Source organism: Eutrema salsugineum, unplaced genomic scaffold (assembly GCF_000478725.1).
Source record: "Eutrema salsugineum unplaced genomic scaffold, Eutsalg1_0 scaffold_1, whole genome shotgun sequence".
Taxonomy (NCBI): domain Eukaryota; kingdom Viridiplantae; phylum Streptophyta; class Magnoliopsida; order Brassicales; family Brassicaceae; genus Eutrema; species Eutrema salsugineum.
In genome coordinates, this window is record NW_006256909.1 from 8,538,991 (window position 1) to 8,561,611 (window position 22,621).

At 36.2% G+C, this 22,621-nt stretch overlaps 6 protein-coding genes across 6 annotated transcripts; 4 read left to right on the top strand and 2 right to left on the bottom strand.

Moving 5' to 3' along the window:
• Positions 1 to 1,421: 1,421 nt before the first annotated feature.
• On the top strand, positions 1,422 to 6,162 carry LOC18029781. Its single transcript, XM_006413842.2, has 7 exons — positions 1,422 to 1,773; positions 1,938 to 2,386; positions 2,673 to 2,858; positions 3,096 to 3,203; positions 3,282 to 3,485; positions 3,562 to 5,417; positions 5,496 to 6,162. The coding sequence occupies exons 1-7, from the start codon at positions 1,698 to 1,700 to the stop codon at positions 6,025 to 6,027; spliced, it is 3,411 nt and encodes a 1,136-aa protein (XP_006413905.1). The 5' UTR covers positions 1,422 to 1,697; the 3' UTR covers positions 6,028 to 6,162.
• Positions 6,163 to 8,268: 2,106 nt separating this feature from the next.
• On the top strand, positions 8,269 to 12,956 carry LOC18029782 (polygalacturonase QRT3). Its single transcript, XM_006413843.2, has 5 exons — positions 8,269 to 8,313; positions 9,294 to 9,378; positions 10,368 to 10,582; positions 10,724 to 10,960; positions 11,865 to 12,956. The coding sequence occupies exons 3-5, from the start codon at positions 10,379 to 10,381 to the stop codon at positions 12,861 to 12,863; spliced, it is 1,440 nt and encodes a 479-aa protein (XP_006413906.1). The 5' UTR covers positions 8,269 to 8,313; positions 9,294 to 9,378; positions 10,368 to 10,378; the 3' UTR covers positions 12,864 to 12,956.
• Positions 12,957 to 14,004: 1,048 nt separating this feature from the next.
• LOC18029783 (polygalacturonase QRT3) lies at positions 14,005 to 15,730 on the top strand. Its single transcript, XM_006413845.2, has 3 exons — positions 14,005 to 14,297; positions 14,382 to 14,609; positions 14,699 to 15,730. Exons 1-3 carry the CDS (start codon positions 14,109 to 14,111, stop codon positions 15,728 to 15,730), a joined length of 1,449 nt encoding a protein of 482 aa, XP_006413908.1. The 5' UTR covers positions 14,005 to 14,108.
• Positions 15,704 to 16,870, bottom strand: LOC18029785 (organelle RRM domain-containing protein 1, chloroplastic). Its single transcript, XM_006413844.2, has 4 exons — positions 16,668 to 16,870; positions 16,296 to 16,364; positions 16,085 to 16,191; positions 15,704 to 15,999 (listed from the first exon to the last, which is right to left on the bottom strand). Exons 1-4 carry the CDS (start codon positions 16,804 to 16,806, stop codon positions 15,853 to 15,855), a joined length of 462 nt encoding a protein of 153 aa, XP_006413907.1. The 5' UTR covers positions 16,807 to 16,870; the 3' UTR covers positions 15,704 to 15,852.
• A 275-nt stretch (positions 16,871 to 17,145) lies between these two features.
• LOC18029784 (multiple organellar RNA editing factor 1, mitochondrial) lies at positions 17,146 to 19,277 on the top strand. Its single transcript, XM_006413846.2, has 5 exons — positions 17,146 to 17,555; positions 17,995 to 18,092; positions 18,188 to 18,253; positions 18,337 to 18,929; positions 19,010 to 19,277. Exons 1-5 carry the CDS (start codon positions 17,188 to 17,190, stop codon positions 19,031 to 19,033), a joined length of 1,149 nt encoding a protein of 382 aa, XP_006413909.1. The 5' UTR covers positions 17,146 to 17,187; the 3' UTR covers positions 19,034 to 19,277.
• Positions 19,278 to 19,323: 46 nt separating this feature from the next.
• LOC18029786 (protein OSB2, chloroplastic) lies at positions 19,324 to 21,484 on the bottom strand. The gene is made up of 7 exons (XM_006413847.2): positions 20,953 to 21,484; positions 20,700 to 20,838; positions 20,412 to 20,508; positions 20,072 to 20,181; positions 19,812 to 19,959; positions 19,632 to 19,696; positions 19,324 to 19,546 (listed from the first exon to the last, which is right to left on the bottom strand). Exons 1-7 carry the CDS (start codon positions 21,342 to 21,344, stop codon positions 19,415 to 19,417), a joined length of 1,083 nt encoding a protein of 360 aa, XP_006413910.1. The 5' UTR covers positions 21,345 to 21,484; the 3' UTR covers positions 19,324 to 19,414.
• Positions 21,485 to 22,621: the final 1,137 nt, after the last annotated feature.

The window sequence follows — 22,621 nt, forward strand, 5'->3', positions numbered from 1 at the left end:
TTTTTTAAAATATTTATATGGTGAACTAATAAAAATATTTACCATATATATGAGTGAAAGGTGAGTAAACAATCACTGAATAATTAATTTGATAATTTTCATAAACAATGATTATTATATAACATTAAACACTTCAACTATAAAAAATATATGAAAAAATCTATCAAAAACTAAATGTATACCTTATAAACCACTTAAAAACAATGAGAATAAAATTAATTATGATAAAAAAGCTTTTATAAAAACATTCTGTTATGTTGACACTTGATATTATATGTTGTTCTTAAAATTTGTTTGTTTTTTCCATAATTTTTTTTAAAAGCAAATTTTTTAAAAACTATATTAAATCTAAAATTATATTGGGCATTGTATTATATCCCAGGTTACATGTGCTAAGTGCCGGCCTGTTATTCACTATTTTGGATTAATGAAGTTACTTCATCTTTTTGGTTGTATTACAATTATCAACCTACGCCAGCACATAATCCATTTTGTTAATTTAATAATCCGAGTCGATACGCTTATAAATCATCCAACTTTTGAATAAAAAATATATAAATTGTCCGACTTAATTTCATTATTGCATATCTAGTCATGCACATTAACATTCGTTAAAATTAATAAACTAAAAGGCCATATAATTGTCCACGTACATGTTAGTTGTTGATACGACAAATCCATTTCTCAGGATATCCAAAATTTGTTTACAATGCACTATGCAAGTTTAATTTACTAGTATAAAATATATCGAAATGTTGCATCGTTATCATCTTGTGTAAGCTTACTAATCACTTCACTTGTGTACGTTTGATCGTGACTACTTTATGCAGAAGCAATTGAAATGTAACCCTTGTTACAAAAAAAAAGCAATTGAAATGTAACCCTTGTTACAACAAAAAAAGCAATTGAAATGTAACCCTTGTTACAAAAAAAAAAGCAATTGAAATGTAACCCTTGTTACAAAAAAAAAAGCAATTGAAAATGTAACCCTTGTTACAAAAAAAAAGCAATTGAAATGTAAAGTGCGTATAGAATCATAGATACGTGCATAATGGTAGAATTAGAGCAGATATTTGTGTGCTGAGGACCATATTTAACTCAAGTCCATCAATACCCATTAGGAATGACATTTTTTTAAAAGGTAGGTCATTTGGTTTGTCCCACATCGAATAGCTGGGATAATGTAGAAGGGGAAGTTGCACTATAAATAAGGGTCTTCATCTTCAAGTTTGAAAGTTGTGGGCCCATACCAATATCATCGTGCGACCCACTCCAGTTGGGCCTAACATCGGCCCGAGTTTTCAAATAAATCACCGGTCGATTAATCATCCTAAGCTTACCGCATAGCCTTAAATTTGTTGGGCCCAAATAATGTTATCTAAAGCAAAACCCAAAAGATCTATCTCAAACACAAAATAATCACGAATTTTCAAACCGTATCGTTTACCTGAACCGAACCGGACTCGGCAGCCAAATAGCGCCAATAATTGAAGTTGGGTTTGGTCCTCAAAAGACATATTTATGTTCTGTAGATTCGTGAAAGAAGTGGTTTCTAGTTTCAGCTGATTGATTGCAGAGAACACATGGGATCAAATTCGTTATCTTTCGTTGGCTAATTTCTATCAATCAGTCTCCATCTCTGCTCCGGTTTCTTCTTCGAATATCCCTAGAACACGCCCAACCAAAAAGTGTTAACCATGGAGAAGGTTTCAGCAGCTTCCGCCATGGATTGGAGCATCAAGCTCGAGAAAACCCTTCGTTCTAAAAATCCAGGTGCTTAAAATGCCCTATTCCTTTCTCTTCCTGCTCTAAATTACAAATATCGAGGATTAAGAAGGTTGCCTTAAACTTTATTTGCAAATATACTCTCATGTTTTCTTCTCTAGGAGTATGAAAGTTAAAAAGTTTTGATTTTTTTTTGTTTGTTATTATTTCAGTTAGAGCTGTCGAAGCTATCTTGGAGACTGGTAGGAAGCTTGAACAGTGGAGCAAAGAACCAGAGCCTGCAATTGCGGTTTACAATTTGTTTGGTTTGATTCCTGAAGAAGACAAGCTCTTTTCCAATACTATCTTGTTGAGGCTAGTTGACGCGTTTTGCTTTGGGGATAGGCTTGTTAAGCTTGCCGTTGTCCGGGTTTTTATGTCTATGTTCAAGCTAAGCCAAGGGAAGAACAAGAGTGAATGCGCAACTTGTTTTTTGTCAAAGGCTAGGGTGCATAACCACTTGGAAATGCTTCAACGAGTGAAGAATGTTTATGATAAGGGTGATAATGAGGCAAAAGCTTTGGCTTTGGTTCTGTTTGGTTGTTGGAGAGATTTCGCTAGCGAAATTGCTCCGGTACGGTTCTTGATTCTCACCAGTATGGTTTCTTCGCATGATCTGGAGGTATAAACATAGATCAGTTTAGTTCTTTATGTTCTTGCTTGGGAATTTCCGTTACAAAAGGCTAAGAAGCTGATACGTGACATGAGTAGTGTTTATGATACAATATCTTGGATTTACAACTACCTTTGCATTTGCCTTCCTTGGCGTTAGTGGCTCTGTTTTATTTTCTAAGGAAAATTTTGATAATGGATTACTAATCTTTAGGCCACTCGAGCTTGATAATTACTAGAATGAATTTTCTTTGTTAACAGACACATAACTGTAATAATATATTATTCGCTGGCAGGTAAGATCATCTCTGTTTGCTGCAGCTTGCTTTTGTGAAGTAGCAGATGACTTTGCATTGGTTGTTTTGGGGATGTTAAATGACATGGTCAAGTTCCCGGAATTAATGCCAAAGACCAGATTAGCTGCTGTGCGGGTTTTTGCAAAAATGGGATGCTCACATGCAATTGCTAATAAAGCATTCAAGGTTCTTTATCTAATTTTTATCCCATCTGCTTCTAATGCTCAAAGATTTTTATGCATTGTATGCCGTCAAGATTTTTTTTGGTTAAGAAAGAGTTAATGAAACCGTAATATAATTTCACACATTAGTAGACTGGAGTATCTGTTCTTATGATGTGTTCTCCTAATGTATTGAATATCATTGCTATGCTAAATTGAAGCCATCTGTGTTAAACTTCGGGCAACCATTATGTTATTGCAGATCTGTATGAAGCTAATGCTGATGTCTTCAAATGAGGAAAATTTGGTTCCATTCCTGGTTTCCCTGACTAAGCTTGCTTCAAGATCAACTCATCTTGTTTCTGAACTGGTATGTTCATGTTTTCGCTTTTTTTTTTTTTCTCCTGACTAAAAGAGAGAAGTCTAATATTATTAATTGTGGGTGCAGGCAGAGGTTATCGTGCCATTTCTGGGTGAGGATAAGACCTCTCATATTCGAGCTGCGGTATTAAGATGTCTCCACTTTCTCATTGAAAGAGGGATGTGCTTCTCTCTTGTCCATGAAAGCGAAACTGCAAAATTTTCCAGCTTACTAAAACAAGCAGATCTCTCACCAGATATGCAGCTTAAAGCTCTTCAAGTTTTTCAAAAGGTGATTAAATAAGCCAGATTAGTTTATTTCTTTTGTCTTAGTTGAAGATGCTTACTAAATTTTGATGCGAATGCAGATACTTGTCTACAAACTATGTATGGCTGATGCGTCTGAATTGCATCAGCTCGTAGATATTGTTGGTAATGCGTCTCATTTGCCGATCTTCTCTGGCGGTTATTTAGCTATCAGTATTTTGGTGGATATATGGAAACAAATAGTCCGGACAGCAGAAATAAGATCAGTTGAGGTTTCTTCCACATCTCTGCCGCTCCAGCTCGTTGTGCTAATCATGGACAAGGTCACATTGCTGGGAAAATTATGTTCTGATCCTTTTCAGGTTGACTCTGAACTACTTGGTGAGGTTCAAGACCTCTTCAATGTTCTCCTCCTATTAGTTGGAAAAAACTCGGAAATGAGGTTGCTAGTTCTTGAAAAAGTCAGGTTATTCCTAGAGTATATTGTGAGCTTGACAGATAGCTTAAGAAAAACAGATGGAGCTCATGATCTGCTGCTTGGTGTTATCAGTTATAAAGGTAAAAGAGGGGCGGTCGTGAGGTCAGAGCTTCTAGCATCGATACACAAGTTCCTGATAGTATTCTTGGAGAATCTCGAGGCTGATGATCTTGGTGTTTTGTCTCAAGTTTATGAAAAAGTGAAGCATATCACTGAGTATGTACGTTCATGCAGCTTCTTTGATTACCACGCACAGATGAGATTTACACTGCTATTACATTCTCCAATTCTTTGGGGACTCCCTCTGATTGAGATAGCGAGCAATAACGATGCAGATGGAAATTCGGGCGCATCACTTGTTGCTGATATATTTAACTATGGAATCGTTTCTCTTGAATGTTCTACTCAGCTTTTAACGGAGAGAAACTACTGGCCTGCTTATAGAGCTGGTATTTACGCAGCACGGTTGGGTGCATGGGTTACATCTGCTTTGATTTTTGACCAACTTAAGACCAATGTCCAGTCTGCTACTAACTGTTTTTGGTTAAAGTCATTAACTTATTTATCTCATGCTGAAGGGAAATTCCAACTGCTTCTCGTGCCAAGGGATAGTTTCAAGTTAGTCAATTGGTTGAGAAGTAGCGGTTACTTACCAGAACTCTCCAAAGATGCATCTGGAGAGTTCTTCCACTGTGTAGCTCTTCATGAAGCATATATGAATTTGCAATCATCTTTGGGAATGTTGGGAAATATTATAGCATCGAGTGAAGTGCTCTGTTTCCAAACGTGGTTTTTGGTTCTAAAGATTCGGGTACTGGAAACTGTGATTGATCTCGTCGAATCACTCGGGCTGCTTAACCAAGATATCTGTAACAAGAAGCATGTGGACGAAAAGATCTTGACGGGTTGCGATTCTATGCAACAGCTTCCTCGTATCTCGGCTCAGTTTCAAAAGTTGGCAAAAGAATTTGATATGTTGGGGATGTGTTTTATTGACATAGATGACAGCAGCTCTAGTGTTATCACAAATCTTTCACTGAGCTGTTCTGTTCTGGCTTTTGCTGCTGGAATTGTTCTTTTCCTTCCAGATTTTTCTTTTCATGAAACTTCGGTTCCTTTCACTTCACAAACCGGTGTTTGCTCGAGGCTTGTTCAAGATTTAGTTGGACGGCTATGGAAAGTGGACCCTGAAAGCTGTGAAAAACTTAACATACTCGTGAAGGCAAACGAATTACAAAACTGTTTTCACCTGCAATCTAGGAATCAGGTAATGAGAGTCTGTAGCAAGGTGAAGATGTTGCTCTCTATTTGCAGAGATGTTCTTGCATACACTCATGGATTGCAGAATCAGTCAAATTCATTGCACGAAAAAGACATTATGTCTGAGATTACTAAGAGTTACAGGAATCTACTCTCACAAGAAGTTATGAAATGGATGCAGATTCCTTTTGGCATTCCAAAGTATTTCTTCAACATAAGGTATTCTTATAGTTCAAAGTAATAAATAGTTCTAATCAAACTCACTCTTATTTAGTAAGACCTTGTTTTACATTTCAGGCCTTGTGTTGGTGCTGAGCTATTTGCTCTTAGTTCAGACAGTAGCAAGAGTACTCCTGATACTATGTTAGTGGAACAAGGGTTTCAGCTGACACTGGATCTTTGTCTTCAACCAAGAGTCCCTCTTCGACTAACAAAACTGTATTGCCTCCTCTATTCTAAACTAGCTTATCACACCCCGACGCAACACGGAGAAACCAAGAGAAAACAAAAGTCTTACTCCCCCTGGAGAGATGAAGATCTGGTAGAAATGAGTAACAAACTGTTTCGTCATGCTATTACAAAGTCTGGTAAGAAGCCGGAAGTTTCAGGTCGATTTGATTGGAACAAGAATGGTGTTTCTGTAGTTGTGGAGTTGGAACCTAATGAGAGAGGACTAGGTTTTTCTAGCTGCTTGCTAGATGTTTCGCGTTTTCCAGTTGGTTCATATCAGATAAAATGGCTAAGCTGTTGCATTGATCAACACGGTTCTTACTGGAATCTTCTACCTCTCAATGGCAAACCTGTGTTTACAGTTAAGAAAGCTTCATGACTAAAATTTTGTGGTCTTGTTGATTATGTTATGTAATTCGATTGTAGAATGGGATCCATGACATAAATAAATAAGAGGTAGAAAGTTTTGTTTGACTAATATACACATGGGGTCCTGTGAAACGCTAAATTCAATCAATTATATCCTACCTAACATGGTTATTAGCTAGAGACACATGCGCCACAAAATACTTTTTGAAAATCTCAAGGCTGTGTAAAAAAAATATACACGTGACATACCGTATATACACCAATTAATCAACTCTAAGCTAATTTTTTAGATAACGTATAGAAATGGATCTTCGGAATCAAAGTTACGAAGAGAAAGAGATACACTTATTTTGTCGTCTATAATACTTATTGACAGAGCTTCAAACACAGATCACACTAGTGATGTTACCTATTGAGCTACCAAGGGAATCGCCACTAAGACATTCTCTTGTTGCGGAGACATCACCAAAAACATAAAAAGTGTGAAAATCCAAGAAGATGAGAGACCAAGTAGCAGAAAGGTAGACAAGACGATAATGGCACCATCACTTTCAGAGAGAGGGAGACTTGAGGGGTCAAGACGATCGAAAGCATATAGCTAGGGAACGCAGAGGAAGAGCAAGGAACTTCCATGCATGCCGAATGAAAGATGAATATTAAGGAGGAAAGAGGGTTCTTGTGGTCGATAATAATCGTGTTACATATTCAGTTGCAACAAGAAAGAAAGATGAAGATTGAAAAGATGAGAGTGCCTCAAAGCAAACAAGATGACAGTGGAAAAGAGGCTGTGGGGTTTAGATAGTGAATCAAAGAGAAACCATACAAGCTGGAAAATGGACGCCTTAGAAAGAAACTCTATATCAAGGCCAACTTGCCAACGTCATTAGAGAAATCGAAAGCAAGCTTGGTGACCAAAGTTTTGTAGTATTTCTGGATTTTTTTATTTTATTTTTTTTTTGGATTTTGTGGTTGACAAGCTGCGTCTGTAAAATTGTGGAAAGATTTTAGGGCTTCTAAAATGTGATTGCGAAATTATATATATGATTTTAGGTGAACTATCTCCATCATGCTGTCATATCAGCATCTGAATGGAGGACACTTGTCCTTAGTTTCATTTAATTAATAAATTTTAAATTTTAAAATAAAAAATTAAAAACTAATTAATACTACTACTTCTAACTTAACTATTATATTTAATATTTATTTCATATGTATTTATGTTCATAACTATTAAGTTACATTAATATTAAGAATTTTCAAATTCTTAATAAAAATAAATAAACAACATTTCTAATTTTTTACATTTCTAACTTTTTGGTATTCGTCTAAAACTTTTAAATATTTTTTATACTAACTTGATATTTTTCTTCTGGTTTATCCTCATTATAAACACTTTTTCGAAGTTTGTTGTTTGAAAAAATGTAAAGATGTAGCGTTATCTTCATTCAAAGATTTGATGATTTTTATGGGTCAAATATAATATTATTATAGCTGCATTTTATTGTGAAATATAAAGTATGAGGTAGTTTTTGCAGAATTAAGGCAATTGTACATGTCATAAATTTGAGAACATTAAAAATCTGAGGTAATTATATGTTTTCAAGTAATTCAACCAGAAAATATGACTTTTATCTACGTCTTTTTTACTCATATCATGTTTATGATTTCTAGAATAGTAGAATAGTTTTCCTAATTACCATACTTCCAATCCTTAAAAAAAGTTATTTGTTTTATAAAGAATTTATTTTTAAAAAAACTAATACTAAACAGTCAAATAAATTACCATATTCTTATAATTAACTATATATATATATATATATCAACACATATATATTTTTAAAAATATTATGTGAAACAAAATCCGCGCGTATGCGCGGATACAAGTCTAGTTTATATTTTAAAGACTTTAGAAAAAAGTGAAGTCTTTACCGCTTTCACAGTTTTGCAACCAATATCACCCCTATATACTTAACTACTCAACCAAATGAAAAAGGAAAGAAAAGAAAAATTCGGTCAATGAGAAACCAATTTATTGGAAAGCTACTGAGTTAGTCAAAAATTAAATATGCATTAATTATAATTTCATTTAGTGAGAAAAAATAATTAAGAGAAACTTAAATAGTTGGCATAGAAAGATTATTTGACAAGGAGTCTACCAAAACCAAGGAAAACATAAAAGAAAAAATCAGATTAAAAAGAGATGAACTTGTTGACAACAAAATCAAAAACAAAAATGCTTTGAAAATGAAAGCTCTTGTGAATTAAAGAAGAGGAAGAAGCCAGAATCAAGTTTCGTGTAAGTTGTCCCATTGCATTAAGCATTGTTCATTTGATTTTGCGGTTTTGTTCTTATTTAGATCTGAGATTAGATTTAAAGTAGATCTGATGAATTGATCAGAGCTAAATTGTTTGCCACTTGTATGATTGTATCGTTGCTCTGGCACAACCAATATGTGACAATGTTCTTTCTAATGAGGTGAAAATTATTAGTTGGGAAACTATCATCAAGGCACATTAAATTATGAGTTGCACTTTTAAATGCTTGTTCTTGCGCGTGCTTTTTTGATAGAGTTATGAACTTTATTTTGATTTATGAAAAGAACGGCCTTAATTAGTTTTTTATTTCATTACTAATTAACACAATCGTAAGTTGTAACACGCTAGAACAAATTTTAATATGGGGAAACGTTACCGTATGTCATTACCGTTGAGTTTTGGTTTGCAATTAATTAACTTCGTGTAACCTACTTATGTGCATCCACTTTCTTATGTTTTGATTGCAAATTAACTATTTTTTAATTAACCTTTATAAATAGGTGGATTTGGGGACCTAATTGTTTTACAACCTAACATGACTCTAGACTAAATTTTCAATTTTGATATGAGAATAAAAGGCCCTTTTCAGATTTCTGGTGAGTATAATCCCAACATGTCATTCCATAAAATACTTTGATTTCATCTTCTTAGTTTTAAATTTTTTTTATTATGAAGCCTTTTTCAGTTTCGTACAGAGAAACTTCTTTTCTTTTTAAATGTAAATTTATATACATGTGTTTTCCGTCGTTGTATATACATTACACATGCATTCTCTATATGTAAATGTTCTTTTGAAAAAAATTTAATGAACTTTTACTATCTTTCTTGTATCTTTGTTTTCTACTGCCGAATTATTTGATTTGCAGTATCCATCCTTATTTATATCGATTTTTTGCTTGTGTTAATATATACAGAAAATACATTATTAATCTTTTGTTCGTCTCTGTTTCACATCCTCAGGCCTAAAATCCAACCCCATCGGAATCCCGAAGCGTATTTGGGATTTGAACAATAGGGAAACTCACACAATCAACATCAATTAGAGGTAACGTTTACTGATTTTCACTATTTTTTTAAAGATACAATCAACTTTCTGATATTTTATTATAGGGGAGAAAGTATTGTTTGCCAATGTTATAAACTTATAATAAGGAAAAAAAATTATTTCCATATTAAACTTTCCTTCTTCATGAAGAAGGTGGAAATGCAGATGACCAAACACAAAAATATCTTGTTTCATCGGCCATAGTTCTTATTTCTTAAAAAGCATTAATAATCAACATAATAAGTCAAAACACACATTTCATTTATATGTATGATTACCTTTTAACACTTATTAAATTTTCTTCGTGATTGTATACCATTCTTAAGCGAATTAGTAAATTTCAAATTAGAAAACAGAAAAAAGGAGAAAGAGTGAATGAATAGATATATCTTTAGTTGGAAGAAATATTCAAAGAAAGAGGAAAAAACTCTACCAAAAACCTATCCACCACTCAAACCTCCCCAACCAAAACCCCATGACTTGGTTTACCTTTTTACATAAAAAATCTAATCTCATAATGCATGAATCTATATCTTTATACACTTTTGTGGATCTTTGTCCATTTTCCGCATGCTAACTAGCATATTTATTTCTTTCTTCTCCCTACAAAAAACCAAATCGAATAACGGAAAAATGTCATAAATATGTATTGATATACATATTTCCAAGGGGGCTGGTTTCACGGTAGGTCATATAGTGCTTAGAAAAAAATATTAGATCTAGAGTTTCGTGATTGTGAACAAATATAACATATTATTGCGTAAACCGGTAGAAAAATAGAGAGAAAAAAGAGGATCCAAAAAATGTAAAAGAGTGCAAAATGTGTGACTCCCAATAGAAAAGACAAAAGTTTGTATAATGTTTCATTGGTAACCTTAGTTAGGCCTTTCTCTTTCCATGTGCTAACAACATACATATATATATAAATGTCTCGCAAAGCATTAGCTTCAGCCATTCTCTCTTTTTGGGCTCATTTTGATTTATTATAGGAGGAAGCCATATGGAGATTAGGAAAACTCAAGTGGCCATGCCGGTTTTGTTGGCGATAATGACTCTAATGGCGAGTCAAGTGGTCTTGGCCGGTAAATACTCAGGCTCAAAGGCCCTTCATGACCGGCATATGGCGGAAATGCAAGCTCTTAAAGCTTCATTGGTTCGCCGAAATCTACCGGCTTTGGTATCTCCTCCTCCTACTCCTCCTCAGGTATATAATATAACCGTCTCGATCTTGTTATGATCATATATATGATTGAGTTTGTTGTATCAAAAGGTTTTGTTCTTTTTAGTTTATGGTTTAGTTAGATGCAATTATACATGATATATATATGATGCATGTATGGTGTAGGCAGTACCTGGTCCACGCGTGTATCAAGTGATATCATATGGTGCCGATCCCACAGGGAAAGTGGATAGCACGAATGCGATATTGAAAGCTATGGAAGAGGCATTCGAAGGTCCAAATCAAGGAGTTTTAATGGAAGGTATAAATGATCTTGGAGGAGCCAGAATCGATCTTGAAGGTGGAAGCTACTTAATCAGCCGTCCTCTTCGGTTTCCCTCAGCCGGCGCCGGAAATCTCCTCGTAAGTTTCTCTTATTTTCCAATCTCTATTTTTGCCAAAACTTTATTATATGCAACATAACAGGTAGAGTTAGATTTCTTCCGTACGTGTGAATTAATATATCGACAAAGTCATGTTCATAGAAATATATTTCTTCAGGGCCCATCTATGTGACGTGATATGACACTGCATCCATACGTTAAATAAAGTGATATATAAAACATGAAATTCTCAACAGAACCTTAGTTTAAACGTAAACTTAATTAAAGATGCTTCTTAGGTATAGATGCTTTCAGTAGGTTTGGTGAACCAAACCAAAATGAATTAATGATCATTATTTTTCTTTCACGAGAATATAATGATTCCTTTCTTTTTATGCATGTTTCTCTCATAATTTCATACAATATGACCCTTTTATATCTCCCAACAAAAGAGATTTGTTTCTGTCGAAATATAACTATTAAAGAGATTTCCTTCCTTTTTCCGCATCCCTTAGCATTTAGTGTTTTAAAAAATAGTTAAAGTTTCCATCAAAGCTACAAGCCTACAACTTTCTATACTTTATACATATATACTTCCATTTCTAAGTTATAAAAAGTCGTTAACACCTAAAAATACGAAAAAAAAAAAACGAAAAACTCAAATTTGTTATTGAATTGCATGAGAAAATCCATATATATTATTTGTCTTGTGAATTACATTGTAAATAACTTGTTCTTGTTCTTTAAAGTTATGTACTCTACATTCATATAATTCTGTGAGTCGTAATTTATTAAAATGACAAACTAACCGAGTAATAACAATAACTGAAAATTCCTATCATTCCACATTTCCTTATCATATGGTTCGTTATTCCATTGCACCTATTTTTAAATTAATTTGATACTGATATTTTTATTTATTCTTGACTTGCGTCACACGTCAGATCAGCGGAGGAACATTAAAGGCGTCAGATGATTTTCCAGTCGATAAGTACTTAATCGAACTCAACGACGAATCGTCAAAACTACAATACATATTCGAATACATAACTTTCAGAGATCTTCTCATCGACTGCAACTACCGCGGCGGAGCAATCGCCGTCATAAATTCTCTCCGGACAAGCATAGACAACTGTTACATCACACGGTTCGGAAACACGAACGGGATTCTTGTCCAAAAAGGACACGAGACTTATATTCGAAACTCCTTTCTTGGTCAACACATAACCGCCGGTGGAGACAAAGGAGAGAGAAACTTTTCCGGCACCGCCGTGAATCTTATCGGTAACGATAACGCCGTCACGGACACCGTTATATTCTCCGCGGAGATTGGGGTCATGATCTCAGGACAGGCAAACTTATTGTCTGGTGTGCATTGTTATAACAAGGCAACCGGTTTTGGAGGAACCGGGATTTATTTGAAATTACCCGGTTTAACTCAGAACCGAATTGTGAATTCGTACTTGGATTATACCGGTATCGTCGCGGAAGACCCGGTTCAGCTACAAATTTCAGGGACGTTTTTCTTGGGAGATGCGTTTATTTTGTTGAAATCGATAGCCGGTGTGGTTCGAGGGGTTAATATTGTCGACAATATGTTTTCCGGGTCGGGTAATGGGATCCAGATTGTTCAATTGGATCAGACCAATAAGGCGTTTGGGGACGTTGACCAGGTGGTTGTTGACCGGAACAGTGTGAACGGAATGGCAACGAGATCGACGGTGGCAAAAGGATCGGTCGATGGAAATGGGACGTCTTGGACCGTCGATTTTAACCCGGTTTTGTTGTTTCCGAATTTAATTAAGCACGTGCAGTACACACTCGTAGCGCGTGAGGCTAATGCGTTTCCTGCTCACGCGTTAAGGAACGTTTCGGACAATCGAGTGGTCGTTGAGACAAACGCTCCTGTTACTGCAAAAGTTTATGTAACAGCGGAACAGTGAGTTTGAGCGTCGTGTTTTTGCCGGAATAAGGGTATTAATAACTATAAAATTAAATTGGTGGTTTTTGATATTTGTAATTTTTGTTCTTCCTATCAAGAGAAATTATATTTTTTTTACTACTAGTAGATAAAATGAACTCGAAAATTGTGATTTAACAGTTGAAGAGTTGGTGGCAGACATTTACTAGTTTCTTTATTCTTGTCAAGACATTTACTAGTTTCTCTGAGATGAAATTCAATGCAGTGACTAAGAAACTTACTTCTGAAGTTATGTTTTTGACCAATAACCAGATGCTCTAGTATATTTTTCTTTACATTAGAATCAAATAAAGCAGCCTAATGTTATTAGTTTTCTATAAAGTCGGCAACTAAAGAATAAAAGAGCATGAAAGGAGACTTCGAGACTCTGCATCTTTTAACAAAGTGTTCCCGCACCCTCAATAATCCATTTCGATAATCACTTCAAGTCTTCGACATATAAATCTGCAAGTTTTTTTGCATCTAAAAAATTAAATGCTTTGTTAACAAATAAAGTGTGTGGAAACAAAAGTATTATTTTTATAAGTGATGAATAATTTTGAAAGAAAGCAAACTAATGACGAATAAAGTCTAAGATGGGTTGTAAACAAAGTCTAATACTAATGATTTTTTTTTCTCATAAAATCATTAATGCTGCAGAAATTCGCAGAGCATGAAATCTGCAGAATCAAAATATTAAATTGAAAAGTAACTCATTTAAAAGTTAGAAAGTAAAATGTCGTACATTTTTTTTATTATTAGAACGATAGAAGACGGAATAATTAAACATAAACTTATGACAACAAATTATATGATTAATAAATAAATCAAAATCGCATACCTATTTTGTTATTCGGCCACTTATCAGTCAAAATTCTATAACTTTGTGAACTTCAGCTTTCTACTAACATGCTTTGATATGTCTTTTATGCTTTGATCTATCTTTTCGAGTCTTTTCGCATTTCCTTATGAATAAAGCAAAAACACCTAAAGTGTTTCCGTTTAATAAATCGGAATTCGAGTGGTACATTGGAATAATAAAGCAAAAACTAACAACATAAATAATGCCCTTTAATACACACTTATACACAGACACATACACCTACGCTCATATCTACCTGCACCTTCTTTATAATCATTCTTCTCATAGTTTCTCTCCTTCATTTTCTCTCTCTCTCCCTCTCTCTCTATCTCTCTATAGTAGAAGACAAAAATCAAGAAAAAGTAAATGAGTCTCTATTGCTTTATTTGCTTGTTAATCTTTCTCATTACTATTTCAAATGAATTTGATGAGACATTCTCGTTGAGAAGAGACATGACAAAGCTTCTAGAATTCCAAGAGAAGATCCAAGAAAGACTCGCAGTCACTCCTAGTCTCCCACCAATGTCTTCTCCTTCTTCTCACTCGTCCAAAATGGTAAATCCAGTCCTTCTATTCAGTTTCTACATATATATACGCACGTGTGCGTCATTTGTGAGCGTGTGAGTTTGGTTTGTGCAGGTAGGGAGAGTGATATACCCGATTAATTACGGAGCTGACCCGACAGGTGGACAAGACAGTAGTGACGCAATCCTTGAAGCTTTAACCGATGCTTTTCAGTTACAAACCGGGCTCCAGATGCTACCACGTGTCGCCGATCTAGGAGGTCTTGTTATTGATCTTCAAGGTGGCAGTTACAAGATCGGAAAACCTCTCAGGTTCCCTTCCTCCGGCGGCGGAAATCTCGTGGTTAGTCCCGTGGATACATTTTTGACTTCTTGCTTTAAGAAGCTTGCAAAAAAGGTTTGCATCTTTACCCATTTTTCGGTGTAATTCAGTTAAAAGGCGGGACTTTCCGTGCATCGGAGGTGTTTCCCGGTGATCGGCATTTGGTCGAGCTCGTACCATCAAACTCCGTGAAACCAATGAAAATGTCGCCGGAAGATTCTTTCTCTGATCAAAAAGACCAGAGCTCCGGGATTGTTTACGAGGATGTGACCTTCCAAGATGTCCTCTTCGACTCAAGCTTCCGAGGCGGGGGTATTTTGGTAATTGACTCAGCTCGAATCCGTATAACCAATTGCTACTTCCTCCATTTCACAACGCATGGGATCAAAGTCCAGGGAGGTCACGAGACATACATTTCAAACTCTTTCTTGGGACAACATTCAACGGTAGGAGGAGACAAGGAAGAAAGAGAGTTTTCCGGTACAGGAATCGATATCTCGAGCAACGATAACGCCATAACCGACGTAGTGATTTTCTCGGCTGGGATTGGAATCTCGTTGAGTGGTGGTGCAAATATGGTTACAGGCGTGCATTGCTACAATAAAGCTACATGGTTTGGTGGAATCGGCATTCTAGTGAAATCGCATTTAACTAGGATAGACAATTGTTACCTTGACTACACAGGTATAGTCATTGAAGATCCTGTTCACGTTCATGTCACAAACGCTCTGTTCTTAGGAGATGCTAACATCGTGTTGAGATCTGTACACGGGAAGATTTCAGGGGTAAACATCGTCAATAACATGTTTATTGGTACTCCTCAAAACAATTTCCCGATCGTCAAGCTGGAAGGAGAGTTTCATGAGATTGATCAAGTTGTGATTGATCAGAACAATGCGGAAGGGATGATGTTGAAATCAACGATAGGGAAGTCAAAGGTTTCAGCGAATGGGACGAGATGGGTCGCTGATTTTTCCCCTGTTTTGGTTTTCCCAAACCGGATAAACCATTACCAGCATTCGTTTTTTGCTCAATCAGGACAGATTCCTGCGAATGCAGTGACGAATGTTTCCAACAATGTGGTAGTTGTAGAAACTGATAGAGCTGTAACTGGAACTGTGTCAGTAATCGTTTATCAGTAAGATAACATTCTACATACTGATCATTTGTCTCCTAATGAGGAATACAGATTTGACTCATTATTCTCTAAATAATCATATATATATAATTGCAAGTTCAGTTTGGTGAAGTTGATTGCTAACAACTAATACCAACAATCAGCGACCTCGTTATTGGCTGATTCTTCTGGCACCTGGAGCTTCTCGGGTGGACCAGAAGTCCTCGGTTGCTGTTGGAAATCACGCTTCCCTGGTTTAGCAATGTCTATATAAATCATCCTGCCATTGTACATCTGCAACAGGATGGGAACAATTTGGTTGATTTCGATACATAAAAATGTAAACTTTGATAAGCTAATGTTGAAAAGAAGGTTTTACCCTACGGTCCATGGTCTCTAGTGCTAGGAAAGCGTCGTCTTGAGACATGAATTGAATAAAGGCATAACCTTTTGATCTCTTCATTGACTCATCTTTGATAAGCTTGACTGTTGAAAGATAAGAGTTGTGAAAGCTAACATTAACTCCAAAGATGGATTTAAGCAAAAGAAAGAAACAGAGCAAAGTGCAAAACACATCAAGTTTAACACACCTTCAGCTATCTCGCCAAAAGCTGAAAATTCCCTCTGCAGAAATTCTTCACTAGTAGAAAACGGTAAATCTACAGATTCAAAGCGACAAAACATTAGAGATTAATCACCGAATTGAAGTTACAAGAAACTTATTTTTCACGGTAATTGTAAGTATTAACACAAGAACTGATTTCTAAAACCTCTAGACACTATCACATTTTACAGCCACAATCATGACTCGAAATCCTTCGCTTATCCATTTGGATTTGTCCGTTCTCCATCAAAATAGAATCAGAATTTTCTTAACAAAACTATATCCTAATCTCAGCGAGAAGCGAATTATAATCTAAACCAAAGGATAGTCCAACTAATAGTGAAAGTCAGAAACTTACTTCTGACCATGATTTTGCTAGCGAGAGGGTAATTAGATAGCGAAGCTTTGATCTTCGGAAATCTAGGCTTCCTGAAACTGTGTAGAGAAGAAGAAGTAGGAGCCACAAAGGAAGGGAAAGAGAGCGTCGCCGACCACATGGTTTCACGGCCGCCGGAGATAGAGAGAGATAGAGAAGAAACAATCGTGAAAATATTTTTGTAAACCGTTGTTTAAGACGTTCAAAACGACGGCGTTTATAAGCTTTTTTTATTCGCGCTTAAAGCCCATTAAGGCCTAAAGTTTTGGGACCAATACTGTGTTTTTTTTTTTGCTTTTTGCCATACTTGAAATGAAAAATAGGGTTGTATCTGATAAATTTTGAAACTTTACATGACGATTGAAATGATTTTAAAATAAGGGAGTTAAAGGTAATTACAATTTATTTATCTATTGTAAAACCCCGCAAAAACCCTAATTTCATCTCTCTTCTCCAGAAAATTCCGAAGAGACTCTTCAACATTTCTCTCTCTCTGGCATCAATGGCTATGTTCTCTCACCGTCTCCGACGAGCTTTAGTCACGGCAACTTCATCTTTTAACCGATCAATCTCCCTCTCTCCGGCTACCGTTGCGCCTCCCACCGAATTCCCTACTGTATCGACGGTGCTACAGAGATCCGTTTTAGGGCGTTTCACGGGAGCTACTCAAGCTCCGGTGAGGCTTTTTTCGACGAAGCAATATAAGCTTTACAAGGAAGGCGATGAAATCACGGAAGACACTGTGCTGTTTGAAGGATGTGATTATAATCACTGGCTCATCACCATGGATTTCCCCAAGGATAATCCTTTGTCTCCTGGGGAAATGGTCGCTACCTACGAGCAAACTTGTGCCAGAGGGCTTGGTATCAGGTCGTTACTAAATTCTCTTCTTACGTTCTTTGAAATTTCATTGATTCAAGTTTCGATTTCAGACCAGAAATCTTACCCAAAAATTTTCATCAATTTGTATGTGTTTGCTTTCTCTGTTTTTGTCTCTTTGATCATTTAGGATATTGAAGTAGAAATGGAACATTTTATTGATTTGTCTCAGTAGAAAGTTATCTCTTTGATCATTTAGGATATTGAATTAGAAATGGAACACATTAGACTGATTTGTCTCTGCAGAAAGTTAGTGCGGTTTCATATTTGTGAGATTCTCTTTTCGTTGAAAATGAGATTTGTTTGCTTTTCTTTTATCAAATGCTTTAGTCAGAATCCAAGGCGATATGTCCACTGATTTTTGTTCAATTTTGGGCATCTTCTTTTTGTTATCTGTATTGACTATTTTTGGTTTTTATCGTTGAGTCAGCTTGGAAGAGGCCAAGCAGAAGATCTATGCTTGTAGCACAACCACTTACCAAGGTTTTCAGGCAATTATGACTGAACAAGAATCAGAAAAGTTCAAGGGTATATAGCTCAAATGACTCGGATTATTCTCCTTTAGAAGAAACTATTTGTGACTAGTAATTAATAGACTCCTCTCTTCTTCTGTATGTCATCAGATCTACCCGGAGTGGTCTTCATATTGCCAGATTCCTACATTGATCCCGTGAACAAAGAGTATGGAGGTGAGCTTTTCCCAAATTCGTCTCATTTTGGATATGTACAAATTGACTCTTTATACTCTACAAAAAAATTCTGTTTTTTTCAGGAGACAAATACGAGAACGGAAAGATCACACACAGGCCACCACCAATTCATCATAACAGGAGAACCCGTGATAGGTTCAATCGTCAAGGAGGAGGAGGAGGTGGTCAACAAAACTTCCAAAGAAACCCACAGTATGGTCAGCAACCGCCATTGCAAGGTGGTGGAGGGGGCTACGGTGGTCCTCAGCAAAGCTATGGCTCTCCAGGACAAGGAACTCAAGCTCCTCCTCCACCATATCAGGGAGGTTACAACCAAGGCAGGACTGGACCTCCACCACCTCCATATCAGGGGGGTTACAATCAAGGTCAGGGATCTCCAGTACCTCCATACCAAGGGCCACCAGGCGGATACAGTCAAGGCGGATCTGGGAACTATAACCAAGGGCCACCAGGAGGTTACAGCCAAGGAGGGCCTAGGAATTACGGTCCACAGGGAAATGGAAACTACGGTCCTGCACCGGGAGCTGCAAATCCTGGATATGGTCAGGGATATTCTGGAGCTGGACAAGTGCCGAATCAGCCATTTCCACAGGTAGATCAGAGGAACCCAGACTGGAACAACAATAATACAGCAGGCCAACCGGGATCTGACCAAGTAAGTTGACTATAAATGAATCTTGCATTCAAACACTCCATTGTCCACATACTTGTTACTGAGATGGTCCTTTGTTTCAGTTTCCACAGGGAAGAAGATACTAGACAGAGACATGATGCTTGCTGCTGTGAATTGAGCTGAATAAGGAGAGAAGTATCAAAGGGCTTTTATTAAGTTTTAGAGTAAATAGTTTGTTAGTCATCTTTCTACTTTATAAGACAAGAATTATTCCCTTTTCTCCTAAGTTGAGCTTTGTTTAACGTTGTTGGTTGCATCTGTTAACTTAAATACTCTTGCAAAACGTTCTTTCACGATCCAATCTGCCTATTTTACTTGAGATTTTTTTTACCAAATCCACTGAGAGCTTGTATATTCACTCTATTGACTAAAGATCAAAAGAAACTCTGATGAGTAAATTAGATATAAATGATTAATTTTGTAAACACTTGGGGCTCTTTACATGGAGAAAATGTTTCTAGCAAAGACTACGAGACACTAATTTCTTGTTTCTTCTTCACTGGTGGTGGCAGTTTTGGTAATACCCAAGTAGGAGACTCATTTAGCCACAGTGCTTCACCTGTCTCCTTGTGCTTGAAGTCAGGGGCTTTCGCATTTCTCTACACACAAACGAAAACAATATTGTGATAACAGTCAAATTTCTTCAAAAGACTGATTTGAAGAGCTGACCAAACGATATACTACCTTGTCAATTCTATTGTCCCACCATTTATCGGGATTCTGAACCAAGTCTTTCCATGATTCCTCTCCTACACCATCTCAATCCAGATTTTGGTTAACAAAAACATACATGAACATATATATGCCACATAACTATTTCTTTGTGTACTTTCATATGAACATGGAAAACAATGGGAACTTTACCTTTAAGTTGTTTCACTCCTCTCGATTTAGGGACAAGAACATCAAACTCGAGTCCTTCCAGTTTTGGCAAAACCCAATCAGGAGCCTTATTGAGCCACAATGAGACACTGGTGTCCTTGTTTTTGAAATCAGGATGTCTTGGTTTAACCTATGCGGTAAAAGCCGAGAAGTCAAAAACTTAGTAGAGGAATTTAGCTCACATCTTATCAAAATAACAAGAATCAGATGAGGATGAATTGTTAAGCACATGAGCCATTTACCAATCCGTTGGCTTTATTTTCGCGGTGATCCCACCATTCTTTAGGATTTTCAATGAGGTGATTCCAAGAATCAAAAGCTTCTTCCATAACTATATCTTTCTTAGCTCTAGCTACAGAGTCAAAAGAATGATGAAACCACTAGGAAGAGAGTTCATAAGAAAATAAATTTTTGATGAAACCTATTACATGAAATCGAAAAACTAGCTCCCTAAGAGCCTTGATCAGATTTAATACAACCGCCAGTAGAAATAATTACATATATCATGGAGTTAAGGAAAAAAGAGACTTTAGTACCATGACATTGAACTAGAGTTCACTGGAAATATTAGACGAGACATACCAGGCCGCTTCTTGATGGCACTTTCTTCCTTTTCAGATGACGATATAACCATAGGTGGAGAATAAGGCTGCACAAAGTCGAGATTCTGGACCAACACCTGTGTGAGCAAACAACCTTACGTTACAATGATTCTGTGGAACACTTCATACAGATTCAAGAAGGAAACAAACACATATTAAAGAGACAACGAATCAACATAACACTCTCATCACAATTTACAAATCTTCTCATTTCTTTTCAAACATTTCCATCAAATGAAATCTTAACAAGTACTGTTTTGAAGCTCACCTGGACATTGGATTGAGCATAAGTCATATTTGGAGGAGGTGAATCTATAAAAAGCTTTCCAGAAACATGAATACGATCGTCTTTACTTATATATCGAGCTGCGATTTTAGCAAGATCACCTTCAAATATTATCGGAATCCTGACAAGCAAATCCAAAACCTTTTTTCTTAAAATCAACAATCACATACAGAGTTACAAAACTTCCTCATTTTCGAGCTTATCAATAAGTTAAAATTGGAGGAAGAAGAAGTACCAGAAAGCAGAGGAATCTGAACCGGACCTCTGGGATATCACAGTACCAGCCCAGAATTTTCCGTCGGAAGAAGCCTCGAATTGAACAGGTTGATCAACAAACCCAACCAAATTGACCCAATTCGCCACTTCACTCTGGTAAGCAATCTCATTTGGCCGAGCCAATCCATTCTCTTTCTTCGCCGTGGCTGGCGCCACCACGTCCGCCGGCGTTTTCGTCGGTGCCTTGGCTCTTACTTTCTTTCCGCCACTACCGGTTTTCCCGGCTACAGCCGCAGTGTATAAGCGAATTTGCCGAGAGCTTATCCGTTTTCCGGTAAGGGATTCCGATGCTCTCGGGTGGGAAAATGGCGAACATTCGATTCTTGTAAGTGATTTGGAAATCAAATTCATTTTCTCATAACAACGAGGAAGAATCCGGTTTCTCGAATCCACGAAGGAATTTGGTTCGGGGAAGATAGAATTGCGAGACGAAGAGAAACCCTAATTTTTGTCCTTAAGGGTTTAAGGGAAAAACAAATCGAAGAAAAGGGGGAAAATGCAGCGACAGGGATGATAAGTGAATTACTGTCGTTTATTTGGCGCGGAGTCGCTGTATTTTCATTATCCGTTTTACAAATTTAGTTGGGCCTTATACTGGGCCTAAATTGGGCTTGCTTATTCTACGGTAATTACTCATAGAATTAGTAAAATGGTCTCAAGTGTAAATGGTTGTATTATGTATATTTAGAATTAACAAAAATTGGTGGAGTTAATCATTCTTCTAATATTTAGATGTATTATTTCGAACCTCTGTTTTTTTCCAACGGATTTCAGCTTGGCTAAAGAGGGTGTATTACTCTTCTTCGTTAACATTATTTGGTCAGTTAACTAACTTGGTTACGTTGCTTATATATACACGACATATAGTTTAGTTTAGTGTTCATTGGTGAGAGCATTAGTCAATCTTAGACTTTCCCTTTCTCTCTCATCTGATTTCTTTATCAAACTAGGTTTGCTGCTATAGACTGAATAAATATTGCATATCGAGAAAAGAATAAACCTAAACCCCATTCATAAGGGAAAAAAATTCAGCTAAAACGTAAAACAAGAATCATATATATGATTTTAGGTGAACTCTCTCCATCCTGCTGCCACATCAGTATCTGAATGGAGGACACCTGTCCTTTCATTTAATTAATTAATCATAAATTTTAAAATAAAAAGTTAAAAACTAATTAATACCACTAATTATAACTTAACTTTTCTATTTAATGTTTATTTCATATGTATTTATGTTCATAACTATTAAGTTACATTAAAATTAAGGCTTTCCACATTCCTAACAAAAATAAATAAATAACATTTCTAATCTTTTAGTATTCTTTTAAAAAAATTTAATATTTTTTGTACTAACTTAATACTTTTTCTTCTGGGTTATCATCATCATGAACATCTTTTTCGAAGTTTGTTGTATAAAATAATGTAAAGATGTAGCGTTCTCTACATTCAAAAATTTGGCGGTTTTTATAGATCATATATCATATTATTATAGCTGCATTTTATTGTGAAACATGACGTATGGAGCGGTTCTTGCAGAATCATGACAATTGTATTTGTCATAAATATGAGAACATTAAAATTCAGAGGTAATTATATGTTTTCAAACAATTCAACCCAAAAAAATATGG

What these genes read in the sequence shown, in the direction of transcription:
- LOC18029781 (XM_006413842.2), top strand. Translation starts at nt 1,698, where the DNA reads ATGGAGAAGGTTTCAGCAGCTTCCGCCATGGATTGGAGCATCAAGCTC. An exon ending in CCTTCGTTCTAAAAATCCAG is followed by an intron (nt 1,774 to 1,937) that starts GTGCTTAAAATG and finishes TTATTATTTCAG; the next exon opens with TTAGAGCTGTCGAAGCTATC. An exon ending in CTCTTCAAGTTTTTCAAAAG is followed by an intron (nt 3,486 to 3,561) that starts GTGATTAAATAA and finishes ATGCGAATGCAG; the next exon opens with ATACTTGTCTACAAACTATG.
- LOC18029782 (XM_006413843.2), top strand. Translation starts at nt 10,379, where the DNA reads ATGGAGATTAGGAAAACTCAAGTGGCCATGCCGGTTTTGTTGGCGATA. An exon ending in CTCCTCCTACTCCTCCTCAG is followed by an intron (nt 10,583 to 10,723) that starts GTATATAATATA and finishes TGTATGGTGTAG; the next exon opens with GCAGTACCTGGTCCACGCGT. An exon ending in CCGGCGCCGGAAATCTCCTC is followed by an intron (nt 10,961 to 11,864) that starts GTAAGTTTCTCT and finishes GTCACACGTCAG; the next exon opens with ATCAGCGGAGGAACATTAAA.
- LOC18029783 (XM_006413845.2), top strand. Translation starts at nt 14,109, where the DNA reads ATGAGTCTCTATTGCTTTATTTGCTTGTTAATCTTTCTCATTACTATT. An exon ending in CTTCTCACTCGTCCAAAATG is followed by an intron (nt 14,298 to 14,381) that starts GTAAATCCAGTC and finishes TGGTTTGTGCAG; the next exon opens with GTAGGGAGAGTGATATACCC. An exon ending in CCGGCGGCGGAAATCTCGTG is followed by an intron (nt 14,610 to 14,698) that starts GTTAGTCCCGTG and finishes GGTGTAATTCAG; the next exon opens with TTAAAAGGCGGGACTTTCCG.
- LOC18029785 (XM_006413844.2), bottom strand. Translation starts at nt 16,806, where the DNA reads ATGTGGTCGGCGACGCTCTCTTTCCCTTCCTTTGTGGCTCCTACTTCT. An exon ending in TAGCAAAATCATGGTCAGAA is followed by an intron (nt 16,365 to 16,667) that starts GTAAGTTTCTGA and finishes TTGAATCTGTAG; the next exon opens with ATTTACCGTTTTCTACTAGT. An exon ending in TAGAGACCATGGACCGTAGG is followed by an intron (nt 16,000 to 16,084) that starts GTAAAACCTTCT and finishes ATCCTGTTGCAG; the next exon opens with ATGTACAATGGCAGGATGAT.
- LOC18029784 (XM_006413846.2), top strand. Translation starts at nt 17,188, where the DNA reads ATGGCTATGTTCTCTCACCGTCTCCGACGAGCTTTAGTCACGGCAACT. An exon ending in GCCAGAGGGCTTGGTATCAG is followed by an intron (nt 17,556 to 17,994) that starts GTCGTTACTAAA and finishes TCGTTGAGTCAG; the next exon opens with CTTGGAAGAGGCCAAGCAGA. An exon ending in CGTGAACAAAGAGTATGGAG is followed by an intron (nt 18,254 to 18,336) that starts GTGAGCTTTTCC and finishes TGTTTTTTTCAG; the next exon opens with GAGACAAATACGAGAACGGA.
- LOC18029786 (XM_006413847.2), bottom strand. Translation starts at nt 21,344, where the DNA reads ATGAATTTGATTTCCAAATCACTTACAAGAATCGAATGTTCGCCATTT. An exon ending in TGCCATCAAGAAGCGGCCTG is followed by an intron (nt 20,182 to 20,411) that starts GTATGTCTCGTC and finishes TTGACTCTGTAG; the next exon opens with CTAGAGCTAAGAAAGATATA. An exon ending in GGGACAATAGAATTGACAAG is followed by an intron (nt 19,547 to 19,631) that starts GTAGTATATCGT and finishes GTTTGTGTGTAG; the next exon opens with AGAAATGCGAAAGCCCCTGA.